The 16,178-nt window shown below is 40.2% G+C and overlaps 1 protein-coding gene across 1 annotated transcript in view; it reads left to right on the top strand.

The window, feature by feature from the left end:
- lrrc7 (leucine rich repeat containing 7) overlaps positions 1 to 16,178 on the top strand; it is a 256,525-nt gene that overhangs the window by 174,707 nt on the left and 65,640 nt on the right. The window contains exons 16-18 of the mRNA XM_080196575.1: positions 2,032 to 2,143; positions 4,161 to 4,332; positions 10,226 to 11,933. Coding sequence (XP_080052701.1) covers positions 2,032 to 2,143; positions 4,161 to 4,332; positions 10,226 to 11,933 — 1,992 coding nt within the window. The remainder of the gene's footprint in view (positions 1 to 2,031; positions 2,144 to 4,160; positions 4,333 to 10,225; positions 11,934 to 16,178) is intronic.

Here is a 16,178-nt window from a genome sequence, read left to right as displayed (position 1 = left end):
TTAAAGGCAGAATACAGCAGATGTTGGAATCTGAAACAAAACAGAAAATGCTGGAGAAACGCAGCAAATCTGACAGCATCTACAGAGAGAGAATAGAGCCAACATTTCAAGTCTGGATGACCCTTTGTCAGAGCCTTAAGGCTTTGTGCGTAACGTGTGTTGCATTTGCAATAAAGTGGACTAATTGAAGTAAAGAGAAAACAGGGAATTATAGACCAATCAGCCTGACATTGTTAGTGGGGAAAATTCTAGAGTCTATTAACAAAGACTTTGTAGGGCACTTGGTAAACAGTGGTAGGCACAGTAAGAAGTCTCACAACACCAGGTTAAAGTCCAAAAGATTTATTTGATAGTAAACACCACTAGCTTTCGGGGCTTTGCCCCTTCGTCAGGTGAGTGAGGAGTTCTGATCACAAACAGGGCATATAAAGGCACACACTCAGTTTACAGAATACTGATTAGAATGTGAGTCTTTACAGCTAACCAAGTCTTAAAGATGCAAACAATGTAAGTGGAGATAGCATTAATCATAGGTTAAAGAGATATGCGTTGTCTCCAGACAGGACAGTAAGTGAGATGTTGCAAGCCCAGGTAAGTCATGAGGGTTACAAATAGTGTGACATGAACCCAAGTTTACATGTCATATATGTCACACATATAGGAAACTGGCTGACAAATAGGAAACAAAACATAGGAATAAACGGATCATTTTCTGAATGGCAGGCAGTGACTAGTGGGGTAATTCTGGGATCGGTGCAAGGACCCCAGCTATTCATAATACATAGAAAATAGAAACATGAGTGGTCTATTCAGCCGTTCAAGCCTGCTCTGCCATTTATTATGATTATAAGAACATAAGAACATAAGAAATAGGAGCAGGAGTAGGCCATCTGGCCCTTCGAGCCTGCCCCGCCATTCAATAAGATCATGGCTGATCTGTCGTGGCTCAGTTCCACTTTCCCGCCCTCTCCCCATAACCCTTAATCCCCTCTCTTATCAAAAACCCATCAACCCGCTTCTTAAAAATATTTAGCGAGGCAGCCTCCACCACTTCAACGGGCAGAGAATTCCAGAGATTCACCACCCTTTGAGTGAAGAAGTTCCTCCTCAACTCCGTTCTGAACCGCCCCCCCTTTATCTTGAGGCTGTGCCCCCTAGTCCTACTGTCTTTTTTGAGCGGGAAGAGTCTTTCCACCTCTATCCTATCCATCCCATTCATCATCTTATACGTCTCAATGAGATCTCCCCTCATTCTTCTAAACTCTAACGAGTACAAGCCTAGTTTATTCAGCCTCTCCTCATAGCTCAACCCCCTCAACTCCGGTATCAGCCTAGTAAACCTCCTCTGCACTCCCTCCAAGGCCAAAATATCCTTGCGCAGTTATGATTGATTATTAGATTCAATACCCTGATCCCGCCTTACCCCCATATTTCCTGATCCCTTTAGCATCAACAGCTAAATCTAATTCCTTCTTGAAATCAAACAACATTTTGGCCTCAGCTACTTTCTGTGGTAGTCAATTCCACAGATTCCACAGTGTGAAGAAATTTCTCCTACCTCAGTCCTAAAAGTTTTACCTCTTCTACTGAAACTATGACCCTTAGTGCTGAAGTCCCCCACAACCGATAACATCTTTTCTTAATCTATCCTGTCTAATTCTGTTAGAATTTTGTAAGTTTTTTTTGAGATCCCCTCCCACTCTTCTAAACACCAATGAACATAATGATAACCAAATATAATCCTAGTCTCGCCTCAAATGACTTTCCTGCCATCCCAGGATTCAGTCTGGTAAACCTTTGTTGCACCCCCTCAATTACAGAATATCCTTCCTCAGATAAGGCCACCAAAACTGCACACAATACTCCGGGTGTACAGAAAGAATGGAAGAAATATGGTGGGAAAAATATATAAAATTTATATGTTATTAAATATGAAGTGCTGGTAGAAGGTCACCCTTTTGTCATTGTAATGTCTTTGAAATTTTGCCCTTATTTGTTTTCTTGAAAGATCCACTTCTTTCTCTTCTACAGAGATCCTTAGGAGATTCACCAAATGATTTGAGAATGGGAGAACTACGGCCTACTCTTACAGAAACTCCATTGTTTAAACCCAAAGTTGTCTTGTTGGGTAAAGAGAAGAAAGGTACAGTGTCAACTCAACAGCGTACTGGGCTATTGCATTGTATTCCTCAAGGTGGAAAGAGATAGTGGGGTGTACAGCGCAATTGTTTTCCCTGGGGGTAGGAAATACCAGTGCTGAATATCCATCGTACAAATTTCTTATAGGATCAGAATTTGCTGAAATATTTGCCACTGTAATGGTATCTCAATGACATTCATCATTATTATGCTGCAGAAATCCAGGAAACTATGATGAGTGACTTAGGCCATTACTTTACGCCATGCCGTAATCTTCTGGGGCTTTGACACTGTAACCAACACAGTTTTAATAGCTCCACCCACCAGCAAAATCAATGGGAACCTTAAATTTGCTATAGTAATGCTACTTTGATTGCCACTGTGACATGGATTATTATAGAATGACACTGCTGTAATACATTTTAATCAGTTCTCTAGCACATTATGGTGTCAATTTGTTACAGAATTATGGCATTAGTCACTATTGCTGCTACTTCAATAAATTACAGACCCATATGGGTTCAGTAAAGAGCCTGTTATGATCCTGGACTGGTGTCCCATTTTTTAGTACAATCCAGTTAGGGACCAGTAACATTTTGTTTAAAGTAACAAAGTTTAAGATCTCAGGTCCTTACTTAGAGAATAAACCCACAACATTCCATAATTTTAAATAAGCAAGGTAAACTTTACGAAGTCAGAAAAATTTATAATATTTATCCTGTACTCAAACATTCAAAATTAACATGAGAGATATGTGAATTAACATGCAAACTGTGGTTGAACATACTACACTACACCATAAATGGCAGATATGACCAAGACAGACCCCACAGATTTATCAGCAAACCACCTGGACGTTCAGGGTATCCTTTTTGACTTCACAATCTCATTAAACTATCACACACACACACACACACACACACACACACACACACACACACACACACACACACACACACACACACACACACACACACACACACACACACACACACACACACACACACACCTCCCCCCCCCACCAAGGGAGTTCAAATCTCCACTTTTAAAGATCTAGTTTCTGCATTCCCTCAAAGCTCCTCACCTTTCCTGGTTTCAATCTTACCTCATAAGATTTGAACAGCCAATTGAACAGTACAATAATGTTGGTACGCCATCAATAAATGGATTTAAAACTGTGAGACTGGGCTACAGAAACCAGATGTAACATCATAATGCTGAGTGCCAGCTCACAGCTGTTGGTTTCTTGAAATGCAATTTGAAAGAAAGCAAAAAAAATTTATTAAAGGAAACCATAAAAGCCTGTCAAACCTATCTGATGAGAAGCTCCAGGATATGGATATAGCAAAATAACTTGACCAGTTGTTTTCCACAGGTAAGATTTTTGTTATCCTGTCAGGAGTTGAATCATAACAGAGCCATTTCAATGTGACTGTTCTTTACCTTTTGATTTCATTAAAAAAACATTCTCCTCTCCTCTCTGAAGATGCTGATTCACAGATTTAACAGTGGTCCAGGACCGCATTCAATTGACTGTTCTTGTATGGACCTAACGAGGCCAATAGGCAAATTGGCTTTGGACATTACATTACAGTGGGTTAGCTCCCTATTTCCACATACCTCTACTTTGCAACAGGAGTCACATGAAAATTATAGGACTGGGAGCCCTGTGTGACATTTCACACCTCTAACACATGAACACTGAGATCGACTGTAGCACCCTAGGTGTGAACTCAGCTAAGAATAGCTAACTAATGACAGGACAAAGGAATGAATGCTCTCCTGGACTTATGGCACATTTTCCACCAAATCATAAAGATGCTCCAATTTTTAATTTCTAGTGAAGATTGTACAGTATAACAAAATCACTGTTTTCTTTAGTTTAAACATTTTACTTCCAAATTTTATTTTACATACCTTAAGATTTTGAAAATACTAATTTAAGAAATTTGAAAATATTATTTTAAGAAGTATTTTTGATAATCAGTATAGAAACATTTATTCAATATTCTTATATTAAGAATCAACAGATGAATCGGAAGGTGACAGAATTAACAACAGTGCATCCTCAGGTACCTACTCAGACTACTCACCTTCTCAAGGGTCCTCTGCTTCTTCTGGAGTACCTATTAAAGTCAGTACATTGCAGACTGCAGTCAAAGATGGTGTGGCATCTTCTTCCTGGGGAAACAGGTGCGTGTTCATTACAAACATTACATCATGGTGCAGAAATTATTAATCACTTTTTTAGTCTTTGCATATTCTAGGTTTCTACTAATAGTGAACAAATTGCTTTGTTTACTCTTCAAATGTTCCTTTTCTTAGGGAGAATTAAGGCTTAGCTGCACATTGCAGGATTGTAAGACATCGCCAAGGTTAAAATGACATGAGAAAATATCATAGAATAAAGCAGCACAGAAGGATGCCATTTGGCTCATCTGTTTTGCACCTACTCATTGGGTGGATTGTTGGGAGTTCCTGGGGGCTGGAGGTGAGGGTGGATCTTCAATGGGGCTGTCTATTTTCATGGGGGAAATGGTGCAATGGGCAGAATTTTCTTCACAATTTAACTATTTTAAAAATGTTAATGGATAGATTGGAGGAGGAATTTATGAAGAATCATTACATTCCTATCACTTCTGAGATTTTCCATGATGTGGAGATGCCAGCATTGGACTGGGGTGGGCACAGTAAGAAGCCGCACAACACCAGGTTAAAGTCCAACAGGTTTATCTGGTACCATGAGCTTTTGGAGTGCTGCTCCTTTATCAAGGTGAGTGAAGGAGCAGCGCTCCAAAAGCTCGAGATATCAAATAAAACTGTCGGACTTTAACCTGGTGTTGTGAGACAACTTACCAAGATTTTCCAGCAGGAGTAATACAAACATTGTTCACTATGGCAATGTGTTTAAATACCTAATTAGTATAAGATATATTAAACAGTTTAAAACAGTTAGAAGGAAGACATAATGTATTTTGTCCACAAAAAGTGATAATAAACTTATGCCTTAAGTTACAGGAAAGTGACTAAGTTAAATTGTATGAATTCAAAAGATATTTGAATTTTTTTTGGAGAGTGAGGAGTATGGAGTGTGAAAGAATGCAGGTAGATAGAGTTAAAATAAATGACAAAGACAATTTGTTCCCTGTGACACCGGATTTGTCTTGCATCCAATAGGGAAGGTACAGTAAAAAATAGAGTTGATGCCAGGGCTCTGGGGAATTGCAAATGTTATGTCCTTGTTTCAAAACTGGTGTAAGGATAAGACCAATAATGACAAGCCAATCAGTTTCATGTTGATGGTGGGAAAGCTTTTAGAAATGATAATCTAAGACAAAACTAACAGTTCCTTGGACAAAAGTGGATTAATTAAAGAATTGTATTGTTAAGGGCAAATTGTATTTAACCAAATTGATTGAGATTTTTAATAGGGTAAAAGGGAGGGTTGATGAGGGTAATGCGATGGTGTACACAGATTTCCAAAAGGCATTTTATAAAGTGCCACATAAAACAAACTTCCTAGCAAAATGTAATCCCATGGAATAAAAAGCACAGTGGCATGATTTTGACTGAATGACAGGAAACACAGAATAGTGGAATTTTTTTTTGCACTGGAAGACAATATATGTGAGGTTTCCAGATGTTGGTATCAGAATCACAACTTATCGTGATCTATATTTGTGATCTAGATTTGCAAGGTACAATTTCAAAGTTTGCAGATGACACAAAACTTGGGAATATTGCGGGCTGTGAGAAAAATGATGACAGATTTCAAGAGGACGTAGACTAGCTGGTTAAGTGGGTGGACATAGCACAGGTGAAGTTTACTGCAGTATGAAGTAAAAAATTTTGAAAGGATAAAAGAGGAGAGGCTATGTAAGCTAAAGGGTACAATTTAAAGGAGGTGGGGAACAAAAGACCAAGAAGTATATGTACTTCTAAATCATTGAAAGTGGTATTGCAGGTTGTGAAAATGATTAATAAAGCATGACAGATCCTAGGACTCGCAGGATTGGAATTTACAGGTCACCATGATTCCTGCCCACTCTGGCAAAATGGTTGGGAGCAAATGTTCCCCTCATGCAGTTGATTCACCCCAAAGGCATTTAATGCTCAGAGGGCTACTTTAAAACGAGATTGAAGTCCTGTCTCGGAGAGTCAATCAAATGGCCAACAGCTCTCCAGCCCCAGAAATGCAATTGGGAGTGGTGGCCACTGCTTGGACTTCAGCCAGCCCCAAAACACGAGGAGCCGAAATGAAATATACACGTGGGGACACTGCCAGGGCCAGACTGGCAAGGGCTGAGGGAGTGGGGACACAGAGTAGACAGATGAGAGAAGATGGAAACAGGGGTGGGAAAGGGTGCAGTGAAGACATGTTGGGTGGTCCTTTGATGGACCCAGAGTGCCCATAGAGAGGCTGTTTCCTTATTGCCACCGCCAACCTGTGCAGTGAAGGGTGGCTGAGATGGACGTTTGGTGTTGGCCTTGCCTGTCATCGTTTAAATACCAGTAGTGCCAGGGCAAGCCCCTTAAACAGGCATTAATTGGCCACTTAAGGACCTCGTTTGGATGATGAAGCCACCCAACTTGTAAAATTGTCACAGGAATGAGTGATTGGGCAGCAGGTGTGATGCCCATGGAATTTAATAGGCTGTAAACCTGTAAAGTCCAGCATCATGGAGCTGTAATATCCAGCCTCTAGAGTATAAAAGTAAAGTTATGATGAACCTTTATAAAAAACAATAGCTCAGTCTCAATGGGAACATTCTGTCCAATTCTGGACACTATATTTTCAGTAAGATGTGAAAGCAATGGAGAAAATATCTTCAAGAATGATTCCATGGATGAGGGATTTCATTAAGAGGATAGATTGGAGATGTTCTCCTTGGAGAAGAGACTGGTAGGATATAGGTGCTCAAACTCATGAGGGTCCAGACAGAGTAGATAGGAAGATACTGTTGTAATTGATCAAAGTGTCAAGAACTAGAAACATCAATTTAAGATGATTGACCAAAGACCCAGAGGCAATATAAGGAAAAAAAATGTTTATACTGTGAGTAATTTGGAACTGATATGCACTGCCTGAGAGTGTAGTAGACACAGATTGAACCATAGCTTTCAAATGGAAATTCAATAACAATCTGAAGAAAAAAGATTTGCAGGGATTCAAGCAAATTGCAGGGCAGTGGGTCCTGCTGTAATATTGTCACTGAGAACTAGTGTGGACACAATAGGACAAATGGCTTCTTTCTGTGTTGTAATTTTATGTAATTCTATGTGGATGCCTGGGACTGTGATACCCAACACTTACCCTTGGTGCCATCTCCCACCTTACTCCCAAAACACTGAAGCCTTCTCTGCTTTGCCAGACTTTCCATGCTTCCTTCCCTTTTTACTAGTCTGCTGTAACTATCTTTGTATCCTACAGATCTCAGGTACGTTTATTCTTTCTCTAATGTCTTTCATTATTGCCTTTTTTGGCACACCATTTTTACTGCTGTCATTTAAACATTTCTTGCACCCCCACCCCAAACACAAATCAGAATTTATTTTCCTCCACCCTTTTCTTTGGCTCTCTTCTCCTCTCAGTTATTCATCTGTAACATTTGCCAGTTCTGGTGGAAGTTCAGCAACTTGAAATATTTGCTCTACCTACCACGTATGATGCCTACATGTGAAGACAAGGTTAAAAGCAGAAAATAGACTAGAAATTGTTGCTGACAGTCAAAGTGAACAAATGTTAGTATGACATTTATAATTGAATGAGTTAATGACAATTAGAATGATGGAAACTGGAATGTACCATGAATATGCTAATTGTTTATCAAAACCACTAATTTCTGGACTTGTGCTTTTTCAATTAAGTAGAAATATACATGTTAAGCAGCGTCTACATGAGGAAAGGATAGATTAATATTATCTTTTGTTTTCAATACTATTTATCAGAACTTGATCCTGTGATATTGATTCCCCCTCTGCCCTCTCAAGGCTACTTGCAACTATTTAATTTAATCATGCTCTGTGTTCTCAGAAATAGTTGTGGCAGTCAGTTAGTCTTCCCTGCGAATAAACAGTGCATTATTTTAGAAATGCTATAGAAGTTTTCAATCACAAGCTGCCAATTTTACCTCCTGTGAAGTTGCACAAGACAAAGACCAAGGCCTGGATTTTCACTCCCAGGTTGGGTGCACAGGTTTGGGATTTGTCAGTATGGAGTAAGGCTCTTCCTCATAATACATGAGAAAGGCCCAAATTTCTGCTCAAATGGGAGAGGTGAGGGACTGAAATTCTTGCACTTGCAGCAGAGCCAGAATTTATTTTATAGTGAAGTGGGAGGGGATGCTATCAATCTTCAGTTTTCTTTTCCAGTAAGTGTTACCAATGGATAGTCTAGAACAGTGAACAAAGGGTGCTAGCTATACACACAGATTGGGTTTAAAACCAGGCCAAAGACGTTTCTGGCAATACAGAAGTGGTTTTAGTCCCTTCAAAGTGGCAGCCAGTAAAAAACTGCATACTATGTAGCGGTGTATCTATGCTCCAAATTCCTGTCCAATCTTTTGGTGAAAGACCAAGTTAAGAGATGCACTTGTGCATGCAGTCCTCTTGTGACACGTAAATGTATATGGCTGCTTTTATGGAACAACATATTTAATGTTGTCTGCATATATTGGTTGATATGCAGGCACATAAAGGAGAATATAATCTGTGGGATTTGTATTCCAAAATATTAAAACAAAAAGGTTATTTGTAGTATAAAACAAAATTGCCAATGAAGCAAATACAGTGTTTCATAAGCAGCAAATTCTAAGGGCTTTTGTATTTATTCCCAGGTAGAGGAAGAAATTAGTAGAGGAAGACATTTAGGCAATTAGTTCCTTTAGCCCAAAGGCTCAGTGTATTTGATCATTTTATCTTTGCATAAACTTGACACACACAAACTTGACAACTCCACTGCAGTGGAGTTGAAACCATTATCTGTTTTCTTTGTGTTCTGTTTTAATTAATAAGGTAATGATAGGAAGCTAATATTGACTGGGGGCTGAATTAATTAAGACAAATAAGATGTCTTAACAGTTCACTTGACAGGCAGTGGTTTGACAAAACAAAATGGTATATTAAAGCATTCATTCCATTAATTGAGCAGGATGTTAACTCAATAGGTTAAGTGCTTGGCTCTTAGAAACTCGCATGTTTGAATCTCAGATGAAGCAGTCTTTGTGGCATGGATTTCTCTTTTCCCATTGTCTGTTTGAATCTGATGCCAAGTCAAGGGAATCTGATCCACCTGCCTTAGATAGATGATTTCCATTTAGATAGTATTTCAAGTGCAGCATCCTCAGGAGGAGCTGTGGGTAACTCTGTGTCCCAGACTGTTTTCCAAAATAGTTGTAACAACTGTTCAACAAACTGGGAGGTTGGGGAAATTGGTAGAATTATTTAATTAGGTTTTTGGACATTAATTGTTTCTAATTAATAATAGCCATAAAGATTACAAATGTTTTCCATCAAGTTTTCTAAACCTAAAATAAGGAATGGACAACCATTACTATGGGTTATACAACTGGCCATTGAACCCTGGGTTTAGTCTATGTATATCACAAGACACAAGACTCTCCCTGCTGACCAAAATGTTCTGTGTGAAATGAGATTGTGCTCAGTGCAGTTCATAATATACATGGCCCGCACTTCATAGAAACTAATTTTTAATATATTGTCCTATTGATTTATGTGTGAGAAGTATGGGGTTTTCATTTGGTAACTGTTAGTCTATGGATTCCAGTGTCATTTCATGTCCTGGTGCATTATGTCTGAGACTGATCCTCCAGTAAGGATTGTGACATGAGACAAAAATGTTACTGAGTTAATCAGTTCCCAGATTAAATAACTCTCACGATATTGTGCCGCAATCTTGTGGAGCAACTAAAATCAGAATATGACAGCTGATACTCCAGTGTTCTACTATGAGAATTGCAGGAACAGTTTAGTGCTCTTCACTATTTTTAAGTTAATGAATAAATGAATTTTAAAATACCAGGAATTATTTATCTGCATTCAAATGTATTGTATTCTTCTGACTCAGCAGGTTAACACAGACATTTCAACAAAACATTGAAGCAAAACCTTTACTCAGTCAGAGAGAGGCAGCATCAACAGCAAGTCTACAGCAGCGTACTGAGAGGCACCCAGTGAATGAAACTTTTCCTGATAAGTGGAATGATAATTCTCATTATGACAATACAGGTTTTGTCGCAGAAGAAAGCACTGCAATCTTAGAAAATCCCAGTGCCAACCCCTTAATAAGCACAAAATCAAGGAGCATATCTGCACATGGGCGTAGGCCATTAATGAGACAGGACAGAATTATAGGAGTTCCACTGGAATTAGAACAATCTGTGCATGGAGTACACAGCATCAGGAATACGCCAGAAACTGAAGTGCCTCCAAGTAATCCTTGGCAGAACTGGACTAGGACTCCGAGTCCATTTGAGGATAGGACAGCATTTCCATCAAAATTGGATAGTACTCCTTTCAGCAGTCCTCTCCCTGATAGGAAAGATTCAGATCAACAGTCAGTGCGTGGGATTACTGAATTATGCAGCCCATTTACATCAGGTGCTCCATGGAGTTTTCTCAACTCTAGAGAATCCAATTTAAATCGAAGTCATGCAGATAAGTTCTCACACATCTGCAGACCTGAGTCTGCTAAGAGTGCTATAATTGTCAGTAAAAGTACAGAGAGACTTGCACCAATGATGAGATCAGTTAAAGCTGGCCAGTTTAAGAAATCCCAAAGCATTGATGAAATTGACATTGGGGCTTTCAAGATTTATAACATACCACTGGACAGTTATGGCTCCAGTTCAGAAAATCCAGGTAGCATTGATATGCCGGAGCAAATGCCAATACAAGAACAAGGTATGTCACGTAGTCTTTCCGCTCCAATGTTGGATGAAGATTTATCAGAAGCATATGGAAGTGGAAAGATCTGTCAAAAGTACCCAATTACAAAAAAAGTGTACCATTTTGACCAAAGTTTCAATCCCCAGGGTACAATAAATGTTAAACCTGAGAGGCGTGTTACCACATCTTTTACACATAATGTTGACTATGGTGTCCAGCAAAGCAAAAATGTTTCAAAAGATCTCATCAGTCCACGCTCCTTCAGAGGTTATCAACCTGTAGAACATATGTATTCATTCTCCCAACCTTCAGTGAACGATGAACCAACTAATCCTCGATTTTCAAATCAAGGGGACAGAGCTGGATATTTAAGAAGGGGTGACTCCCTGGCGACTTCCACAGAAATGGTGTTGCCTCGACGGGTAAATGAAGCTCCAGAGTTGCCACAAAGTGACAGATATGTCAGGACACATTTCAGAGGAGTATTAGAACACCAAAACAGTGCATCATTGGTTGAATCACAGTATCTTAAAAGGAATGGAAGATATGAAGAAGACTATTCAACATTCCAGGACATTAAAAATCAGGGTAGGAATTTCCAAGATAAACCATTAACTCAGAGGAGACCTTTGTCTGCAAGAAGCTACAGTACAGAGAGCTATGGGTTCTCTCAAACCAGGCCTGTTTCAGCAAGGCCTACAATGGCAGCTCTGTTAGAGAAGTTACCTTCAGATTATAACATCAATAACTACAGCGAAAAGCCTTCAGAGAGCAATGATATAAGGATCAGGTCTTCACAGTTGAAAGGAGATGAGAACTCTGCTAAAATACCTCTAGACTGGCGACAACAACTGCTCAGGCATATAGAAGCTAAAAGGTTAGATAGGGTGAGTGTGCCTTTTTCTTTTCAAAAAGTTTCACTACTGTAAATGTTGCATATTTATTTTTGCAATTCTTAAAAGCACAGTTTCAAGCCATTTGTTTGACTCGTGTTATGGCTGGTTTGGTAAGTTTTCTGCCAAGCACGGAACAGAACCCAAATCAGGAAAATTCCAAATTGAATCCATGGCCTAAAATATGTTCACAGATCTTATCCAACATGGTGATTGAGCACTAGAATTAGTTTCAATGCCTTCACCGAGTTTCACTCATGATTGCCATCCTGTGACCCAAGTTTGAAAGCGCACATAAGAGTGAATTATGCTCAGCTATGGTGGCAATGGTTAAGTGGCCTATCCTCACATGAAAGAATTTAGATACCAGTTAGGGGAACTCCTCAATGGAACAGTATTGTGTCTGCAATATCATGTTTCATCTATAATACCATAACTCAGTTATTTTGATTGGACAGTCATAATGTTTTTAAATCTAGACATCTTGTCCTGAATTTACCTCTGTTGTGGATTTGGGATAGTAAATATAATTAAATTTGTTCTTAAAATCTCCCATCTCAAATCTATCACAAAATTGCTTTCCTCCTTTGAAAATCATTGAGAAGTATATGAGTCACAAAGATATGAAATATAGGAACAGGAGTAGAACATTCAGCTCATCAAGCCTTCTGCACCACTGAATTAGATCATGGCTGATCATCACTTTCCTGCACTATCTCCATAACACTTGATGTCATTAGCTTCCATTAGACCACAAGAAATAGAAACATGTGTAGGTTGTTTGGTCCCTCGAGCCTGCTCCGCCATTCAAAAGGATCACGGCTGATCCGGCATTCCTCATATCCACTTTCCTGATCATTACCCATAATTGATTCCCTTACTGATCAAAAAACTATCTGGGTGGAATTTTATGAGATTGATTATAAGTGTCCAGCTACCTTGAAAATGGAAGAGTTCCTGATCTGTTTTTTGGGCATGTTTTCACTCCCAATCTTTCACACTTAGTCATTGAAAGAATGGTGCAGACTGTTTCTAGCAGCTGCAGGCAGTGGTTTGGGCTTAATTTGCCAGCCAGCCTGTAGAGGGAGCCACTGCCTATGTGCAGACCTCTGATTCTACACACACTCAAAAGCAGATGCAGGGGTCCAACAGATAGAGAAAGCTGTCATGTTCCTGCTATTGCAAGCAGCCTCAACTTGCTCCCCGCTCCCCCCCCTTACAATCATGAGGGCCCGCGGTTGATCGCAAGCCCCCCAAGCATAGGAATCTAGCCCCATCCAGACTGATTGGGCCCTTTGTCCTGATTCAATCACAACTGCAGAGGGGCAGCCCCCCACCCCCACCACTGGATTCAATCCCATTGCAGAGTGAGCAGTTGGACCCCCTTCTCCCTGCCGATCTCACTGCAGAGTGCAGAGCAGGTTCCCTTCTCGCCCAGTTGGGCCCCCCTTCATGCCCCACCCTCCATAGGCCCACCATTTCACCACCTCCCCACCCCCCCCCCCCAATGACAGGCCGGGTGAGCCGGTAAGAATCCGCCTTCTATCTCAGCCTTAAATATAAACAAGAATTTTCCCAAAAGCGTCATAAAGGCAAGAAAACCAGAGTGAATCGCCCCAGTCTTTTTGGACCACAATCTTCCCACACAGTCATTTTTTAGAAGAATTGAGAGTTTCAAACTGGTTCTGGGAGGGACAGCACCTAAACACGCCGGTGTGTCCAGCTGCAAACCAATCGGACACCATTGTAAAAGTGCACTGGAAGTCTCCCTCCCTTCTCCCAAGGATATCAGGAACTGCCCTCCCCTCATTGGCAGCATGTTTCCCCCTCCTTCCTGACACAGATCACTGGCACAGATCCCCTTTATGAATCCCAACATACTCCCTCCCCTAGATAGCCCCATTGCGTAGTCCCCCATATAGTCCCCCCTTCATGCCCCACCCCATCATGACCACCACGCCCCCGCCCCCCCCTCCCGACTTCATGTCCTCCACTCAGTCCCCACCTCCACTCTGGCCCCACACACCTGGCACTGCCAGATTGTCATTTGGCAATGCCAGCATGGCACTGTCAGTGGACAATGCCCAGCCATGTGCCTGACCTCCAGGGACTTCAATTGGCTCTAAGGTGTGGCCATCATGCTGGAATGTCAAACATAAATTGCAGAGCCTTTCCAGCAGACAGATAGCAGAGTATCCAGTGCAACATTAGTAGGATTTGATCTTGACTTCATATGAAACCCATCAAATGTCTTTTGGCAGGCAGAGAAAATACTTGCCACATGAGCCCCAACCCAGTGGCGACCCCCAACCTGAGGACCTCATGCCCAGCCTGACTGCCCCAAACCCCACACCCTTGAAGGCCCTCACCCCACCCCACCCTTTGGACACCTGTACTTCCCAACCTCTCACTATTTAAGAAATAATCTACCTTTTTTTATCAAAATGAATAATTTTGCACTTATTCACAGAAAATTCCATCTGCCATGTTCTAGTCCATTCATTTCACCTGTCCAAGACCTCTTGAAGTCAACTTGCATCCTTCTCACAACTTAGGTTGCCACTTAGTTTTGTGTCATCAGCAAATTTGGAAATATTAAAATTGGTCCCTACATCCAAATCATTTATCTAGATTGTGAACAGCTATGATTTTTGGTCTTCCCACTAAGTATCCTGCTATCCTGAGAATGATCATTTATTTGTAATATCTGCTTTCTACCTGTTTACCAACTCTCAGTCCATTTAGTATATTTTCTCCAATCCCATGTGCTCTAATTTCATTTACTAACATCCTGTATGGGATCTGATCAAAAGTCTTCTGAAAATCCAAATACAGAAAATCCAAATATTTCTCATTCATTGGTTCTCCTTTATCAATGCTGCAAAAAATTCCAAGTTTGTCAAACGTGATTTCCCTTTCATAAATCCATGTCAACTCTGTCCAAGTTTACTATTCTTTCTAAATGTCCAGTTATCACATCCTTTATAATAGATTCTAAGATTTTCCATAATAGTGACATCAAACTAACTGGTCTGTATTCTCCATTCCTCCTTTTTCTTCCTTCTTAAATACTGAGGTTACATTTGCTACTTTCCAGCCTGCAGGAACCTTTCCAGAATCTATAGAATTTTGAAACATAACATCAAATGTATCCACTACCTCATTCGCTATCTCATTCAACACTCTGGCCCAAGGGATTCACTAACCTTCAATATAGTTAACTTGTCAAGTACTACCTCTTTACTAGTACTAATTTCTTGTAGTTTCTCAGTTTCACAAGTCCCTTCGTCTCTGGAAGAGAATTCTTCTGTGAAGACAGGTACAAAATAACTGTTTTGTTTCTCCAATTTCCTGTCCACCACTATAAATTCTCCTGTGTCCACCTGTAATGTCCTACATTAATTTGAGCTAATCTTTTCCTGTTCACATACCTAAAGAAAACTTTAAAGCCTGCCTGTATGTTCCTCGCTAGATTGAATTCTAATGCTCTTTCCCCTCTCTTAACTAATTTCTTGGTTCTCCTTTGCTGGGTTCTAAATTGCTGCCAGTCCTCAGGCTTACCACTTTTTCTGGCATCCTTCAAAGCCACTCCCTTGATCTAATGCAATTTTTTTTTTTGTTAACCATAGTTGATTTACCTCTCCCTTTGGATGTTTGCACCTTAGAGAAGTATTTCCCCAACTTTTCAACATAGAACCCTTTTGATCTCCCAAGAGTATTGACAGAATTCCTGAGAAACATTTGTATTGTGTTGAAGAGTTAACACACAAATATATGATGGTTTTTGTGCAATAGATACAAACATGCAAAGCCTAATTTATAGAAGATTTTCAACTTGTTATGTTTATGCTTACTATAATTAAGAATTATTTTAAAAAATGTACTTAGATTTTACCTTTCTATCATTAAGTGTTGTTGCTTCTTTGGTTCAAATGGTAAGAATGCAACTTCAATCTCATTGACACACACACACATCTTTCTTCCTCTCACACACACTCACATCTCTCTCATGCACACACACCTTCACCTTGCTCTCATGCACACACACCCACCTCTCTTTCTCATGCGCACACATACTCACCATTCCCTCACAAACACACATACATTCACAGATTTCTCTCTCACACACACACACCTTGCGGAAACACTCACTTCTCTGTCTGACACACACTCACCCCTTTCTCGTTCTCTCTCACACACACACATACACACACATACACATACGCATACACACACATA

This window comes from Carcharhinus amblyrhynchos, chromosome 9 (assembly GCF_965287045.1).
Source record: "Carcharhinus amblyrhynchos chromosome 9, sCarAmb.v2.hapA, whole genome shotgun sequence".
Classification (NCBI taxonomy): domain Eukaryota; kingdom Metazoa; phylum Chordata; class Chondrichthyes; order Carcharhiniformes; family Carcharhinidae; genus Carcharhinus; species Carcharhinus amblyrhynchos.
Note: the sequence above shows the minus strand (reverse complement) of the source record. Positions and strands in the feature narration are given on the sequence as shown.